At 35.7% G+C, this 13,958-nt stretch overlaps 1 protein-coding gene across 1 annotated transcript in view; it reads left to right on the top strand.

Moving 5' to 3' along the window:
- Positions 1-13,958, top strand: part of LOC107663881 (peripheral-type benzodiazepine receptor-associated protein 1-like) — a 118,309-nt gene that overhangs the window by 70,587 nt on the left and 33,764 nt on the right. Inside the window, exons 8-14 of the mRNA XM_016454306.1 lie at positions 9,468-9,629; positions 10,557-10,640; positions 10,739-10,828; positions 11,994-12,116; positions 12,215-12,319; positions 12,479-12,529; positions 13,460-13,480. Of these exons, the coding sequence (XP_016309792.1) occupies positions 9,468-9,629; positions 10,557-10,640; positions 10,739-10,828; positions 11,994-12,116; positions 12,215-12,319; positions 12,479-12,529; positions 13,460-13,480 (636 nt within the window). The remainder of the gene's footprint in view (positions 1-9,467; positions 9,630-10,556; positions 10,641-10,738; positions 10,829-11,993; positions 12,117-12,214; positions 12,320-12,478; positions 12,530-13,459; positions 13,481-13,958) is intronic.

Below are 13,958 nucleotides of genomic sequence, written 5' to 3'. Positions count from 1 at the left end.
ACACCACTCCAGTCCATCAGTTAACATCTTGAGAAGACAAAAGCAGAGTGTTTGGAAAAAACAAATCCATCATGACATTTTTAACTTCAAACCGCTGCCATCAGCTAAAATATGAGTCCATAATCCATAAAAAAGTTCTGGTCTGAATCAGGAGAGAAATCTGCACAGATCAAGCACTGTTTACAAGCCAAAACAGTCCAAAACAGCTCTAAACAAATATATGGCAGGATTTTGAAGTGAGAAACAACAGGAGATATGGACTCATATTTTGACCAGAAGCAATGATTTCAAGTTAATAAGACTTACTGATGGATTTGTTTCCTAAAAACATACTTGTGGATTATTGTGATGTTTTTATCAGCTGTTTGGACTCTCATTCTGACGGCACCCATTCACTGCAGAGGATCCACTGGTGAGCAAGTGACGGAATGCTACATTTCACCAAATCTGATTAAGAAAGAAACTCATCTACATCTTGCATGGCCTGAGTAAATGTTCAGCAAAGTTTCATTTTTGGGTGAACTATTCCTTTAAGTCTTAATCAGGTTGATTGCATCAGTCTTTCTAATCAATATGTACATTGTGTGCATACTGTATTTGTGCAAAAGGCTTCTACCTAAATGCTTGAGGTTAGTTAGTGAAACGGACAAACTTTTGACTGCTAGTCTATGTTGCACTCACTTTACTGACCATTTGAAGTTTCAATCTCAGCTGTCCTCACCGTCTCTGTAAAGCCTGGATGAGAATGGCGGTACAGGGTAATCTGGTCATTTGCGACACACACACACACAGAAATAAAGGGGCCATGTTGTGTGCGCTCTAATCCCCTATGACAGCAGAATGGTACAGTCCCATAATCCTCTGGCTGTTGCCGTGGTAGCGTTGAGAGGGTTTTGGATGGTAGGTACGACTTCAGCTCAAAGCGAACCAAAGATTCCCGCAGCCGTCCCAAACGCAGACTCTTTGCTTTCCATCGGCTCACAGGACAGGGGTAGGTCACTTTTACCTGTAGTGACGTGTTCATACTTTGAGCTGTTGCAGAGAAGAATGCATCCTGTAGCCGTGATAATTGCATGAATGCTGTAATGATGTAACATGCATGTGTTATATGAAATTGAAGAGTGTGCGTGTGTGTGTGCGCGTGGCGTCAGCGCAGGAGCGATTATAACACTCACCTGTCCTCATCAGCAGACGAGTGCTGGCGTCTGATTACGGCCCTTCCAGCTTCTCAGAACTCGCTTGCAAAGTTGTGTCTTTGCATGCATGAAGTATGTGCATAATTGTGCATGAAAGAATAGCTACAGAAGAAGCACTTTTAGGCCTAGTTTGGATGATGCATAACAAAATTTGGTGTTTTACAACAATTCGGCTCTGCCAGACGTGACAGTTTCAATATGCAAACAGATTGCAGTAGCAAAATGCCTGAAGACAGTCAATGCATTTAATGCATGTGCTATAAAAGCAAACCAGCGGCAGGCCAATCCATTAAGGTGCTTTTTAAAGAAGTGATCTAGTTACCCGTTTCAGTAGTCCACGGTGATTACAGCAATGTGCTTATAGCGAACGGAGGCCGGCGTATGGGGTTGAACAGCCTTAACGCAAATAAAATAAGGCTTAAACCAAAGGTTCCGTTTCGGATCAGTTTATTTGACTGAGTTTTCAGTCTTAAAGTTGCGGCTGAATAGGATGATGAGCAAGTGTTAGCTTTAGCCACCAGCAGGCCTGTGCATGAGGACTCAGTATAAGGCAGTTTAACCCTTAAAGTCTGTAATTTGAGGGTTAGTTTTGCATTTAATTTAGAATAAAGAAGAATATACTCTCATAACTGTTTGCAGATAATCAGAATGGGAGTTTTGTGCATATTAGCTTTACAGCTAATATGCTAGTGTTTTACTAAAAGTTGACAAACTTTTTTCAGATATGCACATTTAAACATAGGAAAATGGAAAATATTGAACATCTTGTTCAGTACAAGTTTTTGTCCTATAAATTGCTCACTTGTTGACCTCTCCATAATTCGACCTGTCAGTGACTAGCAATAGCAATTAGCATGTTGTAGGTAATGACTAGGACAAAAACGAGGTGCTAGTTTAAAATTTTGAATACTGCCATTTATAAGGTCATTGATATTAGTTATAAGTTGCTCTGTGTACATGCATTATCACTGTTGTGTTTGGTGTCTTTTCAGGATCATATGAACACAGACGTGCACATAAACACAGACCTGTTCATAACTTCAATGCAGTGTTCATGAGAATCGTTCATACATCAGCTATTCAAGGCAAGATGCTACAAGCAAATCATTGGTTGTTTTTCATGCACTAGTCAAATGTAAAGCTATTTTGCTTCTGTAGCATGTCTTCTTTTAGACTAGTGAAAACAAAATATCAAAAATACACATTTAAGCGTTAATTTTATTACACTTTATCTTTCTGCAGCTGTAGATTTCAGTTTTCAGAATTTTTCTCCACGTCAGCAGCACTTGCATATACCAGCTTTATTCCCATCTATATATTATTCATATGTTGTCATATGTCATTCACCTGAAACATTTTAAACATTTTATTTCAAAAAACATGGTGAAAGTGTATTAATTTCTGACTGTTGACAGTATTTGCTGATTTATGAAGTGATAACAAGAAAATCCCCCATAGAAACTTTTAACTCTGTCAACAAAATGAAACATATTTAAACATAACATTTCAGAAAACTTGTCATACAAACCCATTGTCTTAATGTACTTTGTTTAATTTTTGTATTTTAATGTATGATCTTTAATTAATGTACTTTGAGAGATAGTTCAGCCAAAAATTTTATTTTGTAATCATTTACCCTCAAGTTGTTCAAAACCTGTACGAGTTTTTTTTTTTTCAGTTGAACATAAACGAAGATGTTTTGGGAACCAAACAATTGTTGGTCACCATTGACTTCCGTAGTTTGAAGAAAAAAAAATACTATGGAAGTCAATGGAGACCATCAGCTGTTTGGTTTAGGGATGCATCATGCATCGATCCGATACTCAGGATCGGTATCGGCTCCGATACTGGCATTTTCTGTCGGATCGGGGTATCTGTCAGACGAGACCGATCCAAATCCGATGTTGTGCGTATACTATTCTGTCTTATTGTTAAGCCCCACAAAAGGCACAAAAACATTATAAAGCGCCATCAAGTTTTCGTGCACTATATTTTAAGTGTTCTGAAGCCATTACATATTTGAATGTGAAGTATAGATGAATATTTAAGTCAAGTTGACGTAAACTCTTCTCCCAGCTGTGTCTGTCTGTCATCCTCCATTCAGCATACAAACTGCGTGTCGTGTTCGGTTATTACAGTCAAAACGATGAAACTCTCTTCAAGAGCGCACAATAACCGAGATTTAAAACTGTTAAAAGAAAAGTCTCAATAAAATATCTCACAGATACAATACACTACACATCAATATCTCTTCCCTTTTTTATGCGCAGCACTGCGCGCTGTTACTCCGTGTTGCTTCAAGCGCATCACGTCGGTTTCACACTGCACGCGTAAGCAAAGCGTATTTTTTTCGGCGCCCATGTTAACAGATTAGAGCATTCACACCGCACGCAGAGGCAGCACGTAGCAGGAGCAGAGCAGAAGCGGCAGTGCCACGATCGTTTAAGCGCCGAGTCTAGTTTTGCTGCGCCGCTTACGCTCAATTAAAGCCACAGTGTTTTTTTCTTGATCAAAATTGACCTGGGGCCTGTTTCATAAAACAAGTTTACCAAATAAGCCAGGTTTATTTCAGTTAGTCTGACGTATTGTCAGTTGATTTGGTTCAAAATAAGTCAGACTAACTGAAATAAGCTTGGCTTATTTGGTAAACTTGTTTTATGAAACATGCCCCTGATTAACATGAAAAATAACACATTTCACCATAAAGTCATGTAAGTGAAGTGTTTCGCGTTTCACAATCACCATATGAAAAACCAACAACAAAATAGGGTGCAACAGGGCTAAAGGCACACCTTAAGAAAAAATGTGCTTTTCACTACGCCCATAATGTATGATTGCAGAAAAAATATTGTTTGTATTAAACATTTATGGAGCAACAGATTTTGTGTGAAAATAAATCATACAAGTGGTTTTTGTTTAAAAATCGTATAAATGTATGAGGTAGCAAGGGGGCCTTTTACCCCACACACGGGGTAAAAAGCATGGGGCAAAAGGCACACAGTATTGATACAAATACTTTAGCTAAAATAATGTTTTTTAAATAATGTCTAAGTTAATACTTGTCCAAAACAACCACTTTAGCAAAGTTTTTCTGCTTATTTTGAGAAATAAAAGAATTATTTTTTTTTGGTAAATATACTGTCATTAAAATGTTAATATAAAAATATATTTTAAAATACAGAAACAAAATCATTTTAAAAAGTAAAGATTCTGAAAGCACTGAAGGAAATACCATAATAATTTTATATAAATTTACAGTAGTAACAACAAATGATATTTTATTATATGATATGATTATTATCATGTTTTTAAATATGATGGTTTCATTATAAACATGGTGATTACTTTTTACCCCAAATACCATACTTTTACATTATTGTAAAAGTTATTGAAAAACTGTTGCTTCAATTATCTTAAACAAAACTGGGAATCATTAAGAAGAGCTTTTCCTCAAAATATATTCAATCATTTTAGCGATTTTTATTTGCTACTTAAATCTACATTTTAAAAAACATCAAATATTAGATAAAGTTAGCACAGAATCAACTACAAGAAAACACATCACTGCCAGGAGTTACTGCCCAAACTTCAAAGGCCTGTTTAAATGATTAAAACTAGAGGCATTTATGAACTTTAAGATGACTTTTTATCATGTAAACTACCTATATACATCATGTTATATGCATGTGTGTGGGACAGAGGGGAACACGGCCGCGTCACAGCAGAGTATGCTGCCCATAGCATAAACCAAAGCACATGACAGACAGTTGTCGGAGAACACCTGAAAAGCGTGTATCATGTTTTTAAATATGATGGTTTCATTATAAACATGGTGATTATCTCTAAGGTGGACACCCAACATAATAGGCTATATGATATTTACCATCTGAATCTAACCATGTGTCATGTCAACAATTGGAAAAGTCAGCCATCTATTAATTATCATGTTAATTATTGTGCCTTTCGCCCCAACAGCAGGGGCGCTTTTACCCCAAATACCATACTTTTACATATTCTTCTAGTTATTGAAAAACTGTTGCTTTAATTATCTTAAACCAAACTGATAATCATTAAGAAGACCTTTCTCTCAAAATATATTCAATCATTTTAGCGATTCTCATTTGCTACTTAAATCTACAACATAAAAAAAATATTAGAGTTAGCACAGAATCAACTACACGAAAACACATCACTGCCAGGAGTTATTGCCCAAACTTCAAAGGCCTGTTTAAATGATTAAAACTAGAGGCATTTATGAACTTTAAGATGACTTTTTATCATGTAAACTACCTATATACATCATGTTATATGCATGTGTGTGGGACAGAGGGGAACACGGCCGCGTCACAGCAGAGTATGCTGCCCATAGATATATATATATATATATATATATAGGCTACTTGTTTTTCATGAATGTAAAGAGCAATGTGTAACATTTGACCAGATTTAGTACTACACTTATTAACTTTTATTTGTTCCCCACTAAATGTTTATCTTAGTTTAATGTTTTTATAAAATTATTGTGCACCCATGATTATAGTGCAGTATTTCCTCTCTCAATCAGTAGAAAATATGGTTAACACCCGGTCATGCATGAAAAAAAAAAATACCGTCATGTACCGTGAAACCGGTATAATTTCAAAAAATACTGTGATATAAATTTTTGGTCATACCGCCCAGCACTAGTATGTTATATGCTTGTGACAGAGGGGAACACGGCCGCATCACAGCATGCTGCCCATATCAAAGCACATGACAGACAGTTGTCGGAGAACACCTGAAAAGCGTGACCGAATGAACGATACTCATCTGTATCAGCCGTGGTTCAGCTGCTTCTGCGCTGCCTCTGCTCTGCTAGTGTGAAACCGGCGTCATTCTGCACACGGGATGCACATAAGCACTTTGTGCCGCACTTTATTGGAGCCATACCCTTTCGTATTATACTGAATGAAAGATTATTAATAGTCTTTTTTTGTTCTGTTAACTTTTATTTGTTCCCCATTAAATAATGTTGTTTCACTAAATGTTTAGTTTAATGTTTTTATAAAATTATTGTGCACCCATGATTTTTCTAGAATAACTTTTGCTGCTGAATTATCCACTAACCTAGTTTATAATAGTATTTTTTTTCATAGATTATGATTATATATTTTTTTCATTTGTTAATTTTCATTAAAATGAAGTTGTCTGTATTTAGTAGATTGTGTTTAACACACAAAAGAGGGATGATCAGGTCAACACACAGAAGGATAGAAATTCTACATTGATTTAAAAAATAAAAACTGCGCTGGTATCGGATCGGAATCAGCTGATACTCAGAATTTTTGGTATCGGTTCTGAAAAATTGGTATCGTTGCATCCCTAGTTTGGTTACACACATTCTTCAAAATTTCTTCTTCTGTTTTCAGCAGAATCTATCCAGGTTTGGAAAACATGATGAGCAAATGATGACAGAATTTTAATTTTTGGGTGAACTGTCCCTTAAAGATGTGCTTTTGAACCTCCACCCAGCATTTCCCATCTGTTAAATATTGCAGTTGCATGTGTCTGACAGTTTAATTAAAAGTGCACGCACAAATCTGTCATTATACAGGTGTTTCAGGGACGCTGGAGTGTGAGCCTGGTCAACTGGCTTGATGCCACTCCTGCGCTTTTACTCCTTTCCTTTAAACGTCAGATGATTTCATGCATTATAAAGTTCAAATGACAAAAACAAAAAGGCTGATGATGCTCAATCAAGAGGTCAAATCTTAAACTTTAGAAGAAAAGTGCAGCACTCACTGTACAGACATAGACTTTGCTTTCTTTATATTTCTTCATTGAACTAAATTGATCTGAATAAAGATACTGTTGTCTTCTTAGAGCGGCCTTTCAGCATAAATCATATTTGTTTCATAGTTGAAGAACATTAATAATGTTGTTTTCTTGTTTATCACTGTGAAGCTGCTTTGAAACAACCTGTATTGTATAAAGCGCTATAGAAATAAATGTGGCTTGACTATAAATAGTGATTATAAACATTTCAGCCAACTTCATGACCTTCATCAGACATCAACATGATCTGATTAGGTATATAAGGAATATTGGTAACACTTTACTTAAAGCCTTTATATATAATGCTTTATAAAAGTGTATTAATGCAATAATTATGCCTTGTAATGCACCTTATGATGAATTATATAATCTCATGAATAATTGTAACCACAGTTATAATACATTATAATGCTTACCTATTTATTTTTACACCTTTAGAAAGTATAACGCATTTAAACGCATGTCAAACAAACCTTCAAATGCATTTTAATTTTGGTTACAGTTATTTATGTATATATATATATATATATATATATATATATATATGCATCACAACGTGCTTCATGTAAAGCTTTAAATGTTACCCGAATATTGTCTTCGGGCAGATTTGCTAAATTGTCGACATTTGTGGAATTGAATGAAATCCAATGCTCATTTCTTAAAAAAACATCACAAAGACAAGATTCCTGTCTGAATCTGAGCCAGATTACAACTATTTGCTCAATTGTCAGCCCATTTTCAGTCCGAGAAAATGCAAACATGATCCAGATGCATCCACACAGCCACAGAAAATGACAGATTTTGTGAAAAATTTTGCTTATAAAGTTCTTTGTAATTAAATGGAGTATTTGAACATTTTCCCCACTCCTTTGCAGATTCTTAGTAAAATAATACATTATGAATGCTTATTTTTATCATTAAAACTGAAAAATTTGCCATTTTGTCTTTTTTTTTTTTTTGATAAAAGCATTAAAGCTAAAATAAATAACAAAAATACAAATATAATAATTCGAAAAATATTCGTTCTTATTTTGTGAAAAAAAATACTTATTTATATTTCTGAACTCAGCATCATCAAATTAGGTAATATTAGGCCTTTTTTGCAAATCAGCAGATTTTTTTTTTTCTCAAGATGCAGGGCTATAATAAGCAAAAGAACAATATTTCATAGCTAAATAAACATGCATTTAAAACTTTAAGCCACTGGTTTGATTTCAGTCGCTTATACCATGGTAGGTTTTCTTTGAAAGGTTTATGCTTGATTATTCAGTTTCTCTTTGGTGAGCATGAATGGGATTTTAACTTCCTGAAGCCGACTGCAGCGCTGAATCATTATAGTGTGATAAAATCTAAATATTCCTCTCATTATGGATCTCTCTTGGTAGAATGTGACTTGTATAGCTACTGAAGTTTGGTCTGTTGGCCAGTAAAGTGAGAGTGTGTGTGATGTTAATGAGTCCGAATGCTGATGAACGGCTTCTCGTCCGCTTGTGCTGCGTTGGCTGTTTGATCCTGTCACCGGGTCGTGGCTTTGGCCACAGTGGAATAGTTCCACTTTGAGCATAAGTAGGTATGGTCACTAAAATTAGCCACTAAGGCATTTGACCCTTAACCCGCTGAGTAAAGACGAGCTGTGACCAAATGTCAACTTCTCCCATGACTGGTGCTTTCAACTAAACTAGCTAAAGGTAAACTAGGTCAAGTGTGAATCTCTCAATAACTGGTAATCGATAGCAAGAAATGTCCTTGTTTTTATTATATTTTTTTCTTTAAGTAAAAAGGATTGCATATCACATTTCATGTTGACTTTAAGACCATTAAGATATTTTGCTGTGTAATTATTTTCATGAAGAATTTGACAGCACATCCCTGAATTATTACAGAATTATGTACTGTAATGTGAAACAATCTCATTCTCGCTATTGTGTAAAAATGGTAGAAACCATTTTTACTTAAATTTTACTGAAATACTAGCAAATTTCAGAAATTGCTGGTTAATTTCACACACAATGATAAAGAATTGGCAAATAACACATTGAATTAGACATGAAATTTTGAAGTTGAAAAACTGAAATAGTATTTTCTTGTAAACATGTATGTTAATAATCTTTGTTTTATTTACAAAAATCTTTTTTATAGTGTACAATTGTAAATATTCATCATGGCAGTGTTTGTTTCATTGATTTATTCTTTCCTGGTTTCAATACAAAAATGTCATTGAATCTGAAAAGGATGATTTTAATTTCTCTATTATGAGAATGAGATATTTTTGATTTAAAGAAATGTACTTACATTTTTTAATGCAAAATTTGATTTAGTCTTTTTGAGTTAAATATTTCTTTGAGTTTTACTCAGTAGCTTGTTGTCATTAGCATATACATTATCATATGGTAAAGCATTCGTGACCCCCTGCTGCTGCATGTTTGGTTACAGTTTATAAGTGTTTGTTTTTTTCAGGTTGCGTTTGAAACCCTGCCCACAGTAGTAGATGAGGCCCCTGTTAAGGGGGAGGAGACTCCTGCAGAGGGGGAGGAGTCAGAGACGCAAGTGAAGCCCGAGCACGGCACAGGCTCCACCCACCAGGAAGAGCAGACCACAGAAGAGCGTCTTCAGTTGCTGGTAAGAGTCACATAATCACAGATATATATATATGTGTGTGTGTGTGTGTGTATGTGTATGCGTGTATGTACATTCACACTGACAACAAATGCTCTTTTTATTTGCACATATTTTTCACTTTAAGTAACAAACCACCCTAAAAAATACCTGAATTATGGGAGCCTGTGACAAATGTCTGGGACAGATAAATATGCACCATCATGGAAAACCTGGAAATATCAGGAAATTTGAAAACTCTGGAAAAGTTTTGGGAGCCTTCAAAAATCCTTAAAAACCTATATGGATGTAGAATTTTTCTAGATTTTTTCAGCTGTGAAATATTAAGTTTCATATTTTAGAAATTGCTAAATTGTCAGTTTTCAAATTTTTTTTTTAATTCGTCTTTCAAACTTGCAGTCTTTACTATTTAAATCATTATTATTATTATTTATTGTTTATTACATTATGATATTTATTATTTATTACAAATTTATTTATTAAATATGTTCATTATTGTTTATTTTTGGCACTGTGACAAATTGCTTATGTTGGATAAAATGCTGAATAAATGAAAGTAAATGCCAAAAAAGTAAATTCTTTGACACTGAGCCTATTAAACTAGTTGATCATTTAATGATTAATAATAATTAATTAATGTAAATAGTTATTATGTATTATTTAAGACATTAAAGTTTTTTTAAATTAATGTTTAAAATAGAAAATCCCTTTGTAGATATAGAATTTTTCTAGTCTTGTTCAGCTGTAAAATATTAAATATATATATTGTTCTTCTCTGAATTATTAAAAAATTATTATTATAATTATTATAATAATAATACATTTTTTCCTTACTCAGTAATTATGAATGACTGCAAAAGTCATGAGGTTCTCTTTTCAATTTGATGAATATATCCATGTTTCTGAACATGTTCTTTGATGTTTCTGAAGGAAAGTGAGTTGGGCAAGAAGAGGAAAGAATGTGAAGTTCTTGAGCATGAGGTGCGGAAGAGACAGAAACGATGTCTTGATTTGGTGAGTGTTTTCTCATATTTTAATGCTTACAGTGCATGTTTCCTGCATGTCAGGCTGAAAAAGTGTGTGTGTGTGTGTGTGTGTGTGTGTGTTCACAGGAGAACCAGCTAGTGGACGAGCACAGCAGAAATGAGCACTTAGTGGAGGAGGCAGAACTCCTCAGGAGAAAGGCTCAGCTGCTCGACCAGGTGAAACATTGTCAAATTTAAAAAATAAAGTTCGATCCAAGCCATCCAAGATGTGGATGAGTTTGTTTCTTCATCAGATTTGGAGGAATGTAGCATTGCATCACTTGCTCTGCAGTGAATGGGTGCCGTCAGAACCTTTTGCTTCTGGCTAAAATATGAGTCCTCTATCCATAATAATGCTTTCTCCAGTGAAAAAGTCATCTAATCTGAATCAGGAGAGAAATCTGCACGGATCAAGCAGCGTGTACAAGCCAAAACAGTCCAAAACGGTTCTAAACAAATATTTGGCAGGATTTTGATGTGAGAGACAACAGGAGATGGACTTTTTCACCGGAGGAAGCGTTATAATGGACTATGTATTTTAGCCAGAAGCGACGGTTTAAGGTTAAAACATCTTAATGATGGGTTTGTTTCTTACAAAAAAGCAGCTTTTGATTTCTCAAGACATTAACTGATGGACTGGAGTGGTGTGGATTACTTGTGGATTATTGTGATGTTTTTATCAGCTGTTAACTTCTTTCAAATTAATCTGTTGGGGAGATAAAATGTGTAAAATAACGTTCACGTACTAACAAAAACATCTAAGAATGTATCTTTTATTCTCCAGTACTGAAAACAGAACCGATAAGGGAGCTTTTGATATGGGCTGTGACGCAGCTCTTGCAAATTATGAATGTTCGTTAAAATGTTCATAGTCTTGTCATTTCGAAGCTTAAGTTACATACGGGTTTCTTTAGTTTTAATTTGCCTAACTATCGATCTGACCCAGTAGACGCCATAATCCCACTCTGTCTCTCTCCCGTCCCGCTTTTTCTTTTTTTTTTTTAATGGTGGGTGTTTATGCAGTTGGCTAGAGCAGTGCTGATTGGGGAGAACGGAGGTGCGCTCACTCTATTGGTTAGTAAGACTGCAACTCAAGGCTGGCAGTCATGCATATGCTCTGGAACAGAGTAATATCGCGTCCATATCGCAGGCTTTGCGATTAGCAAATCGCAACCTCTCAAATCACGATTTCGATTCGATTTCGATTAATCGCACAGCCCTAGTTTGGACTCTCATTCTGACGGCACCTATTCACTGCAGAGCATCCATTGCTGGGCAAGTGATGGTGTGTTTATGCTCCCTCTGGGTGTTAAAGGTCAGTGTAAACTCTGTGTTTCTGTAGTCGCAGGCTGAAAATGAGGAGCTAAAGGAACAGCTCTGTGTTTTGAACGCTCAGCATAGTTCAGTTCTGGAGGAGAACCAGCGACTCCGTGCAAAGCTGGAGAACCTAGAGCAGGTCCTAAAGGTAAAAAGCTCACGTTCAGTCCGTTTCTCAACATGTTGACATGGCATTAGGTGTGTAATGGGTTTGTATATTTGTGTCGTGTGTGTATGCGATGGCAGCACATGCGAGACGTCGCCGAGCGCAGGCAGCAGCTGGAATTGGAGCATGAGCAGGCACTGGCTATCCTCAAGTTCAAACAGGATGAAATCAAGCGACTCCAGCGGGTCAGTTGCACAGTGTTATTATAATATTAATTCTTCTTTTAATGGGAATTTATATAGGAATAAGTCTAATGTTGGTGCTTCGTATTCCTGAATGCAAATTAATGAATGAGATAATTATATGTGTGATTTTGCGTTAAAGAGTGTGCTCTGCTTCCACAGGCTCAATTATTTGCTAAAAGAGAACATGAAGGTGTCGTGCAGATGCTGGAGGTGAGTTTTACATCTCATTGCTTTGCTTTAGTTTTTGTTATGACAGTTTCTTGTTAAATTAACCATTTAAATTGCATTAACTAAAGAGCTGTGATGAGTGGATGATAGAAAATGTCTGTGTTTACGATGCTTGGGGTTTTAATGACTGTGTATTTGTGTGTTGTTTAACTGAGTTATGTCTTTCTCAGGATCTGGTGCAGCTCGTATTGCACAGAGAGCTGGTAGAGTACAGCGTGTGCACTTCCTGTTTGATGTGTTGCATTTCCTGTTTCTCTCACTAAACTGCATCACTGATGATTGTATGTGCAACCTGCAGAGGGCTCTGTTTAGCTACTAGTCAATTTTGTGATTTTTTAAAAGTACTTTGAGTTGTTTTACATACAATATTGCCAAAACATGTATTTAAATTGTAATAAAATTAAATAATTGTAAAAAACAAAAAAAATAAATAAACAATATGCAACAAATACATTTTGTTTAATTCATTAATTCAACAAGGTTTGAATGAGCATTAAGAGTGCTTAGAGAGCTCTTGAATATGGTGTTCAAAGCAATAATTTGCTTAATTTTTTCCAAAGTAACTCATATTGCTTTTGACCTTTACATTATATCAGTATCAGTGGGAATCAAACCCTTGATTTTGAGCGTGTGCAGCCCAGATTTCTTGCTTGACTGTCCTTGCATTTGATCTAGAAAAATATAGTATTCACTCTAGTACCTCAAAACTGAAAAATAATTTAATACTCTCAGTTTTTGTGTATTTTGAGTCTTGAGGTTTTAGATTGCATTCAACAGTGATGCGGTTCAACAGGTCCTGGACTGCAGCGTTTAATCATCTAATCTAATATCTGCTCTGACTGCTTTTGACATGCATGATGTTTCCTCTCTCTCTTTCTGTCCTATACTTTGTGTTTTGTGGCCGCTAACCAGAATACACTGGACTGCATGCAGGTATCAGACCCGCTCAAAACACATGCATGTGGCCCAAAAACCCCTTTTTTTTTTGCTTTAGTTTCTAGAAGCTTGTGTGTGTGGTTTGTGCAAGCTGTTTTAGGTTTTCTCAACTAGACAAGGTTTTAGCACTCAAGTGCAACAGGGACAACAGAAACACTCCTAAAAGTGTAGTTTTATTAGTTGGTGCTGATCAGCTTTTTGTGTTGCAATATGCAAATGCATTTTGCTGACTATTTTCTGTGTAATGTCTTAAAGTTAAATGTGACACTTAAAGTTTGAATGTGACACACAGACTTTTGAGGTGAGAGTTTTACAGGAAACTCTTTATTTTTATAGTTTGAACATCGACTGACCAAGTGACAGTCGGCAAGTTAGTGTGTGTGTATGTGAGTGTGTGTGTGTGCGAGTGTGAGTGTGAGTGTGAGTGTGAGTGTGAGTGTGAGTGTGAGTGTGAGTGTGAGTGTGTGTGTGTGTG

Source organism: Sinocyclocheilus anshuiensis, unplaced genomic scaffold (genome assembly GCF_001515605.1).
Source record: "Sinocyclocheilus anshuiensis isolate Anshui unplaced genomic scaffold, SAMN03320099.WGS_v1.1 scaffold245, whole genome shotgun sequence".
Taxonomy (NCBI): Eukaryota; Metazoa; Chordata; class Actinopteri; order Cypriniformes; family Cyprinidae; genus Sinocyclocheilus; species Sinocyclocheilus anshuiensis.
The sequence above is the reverse complement of the archived record's forward strand: the minus strand, read 5'-3'. Positions and strand labels throughout refer to the sequence as shown.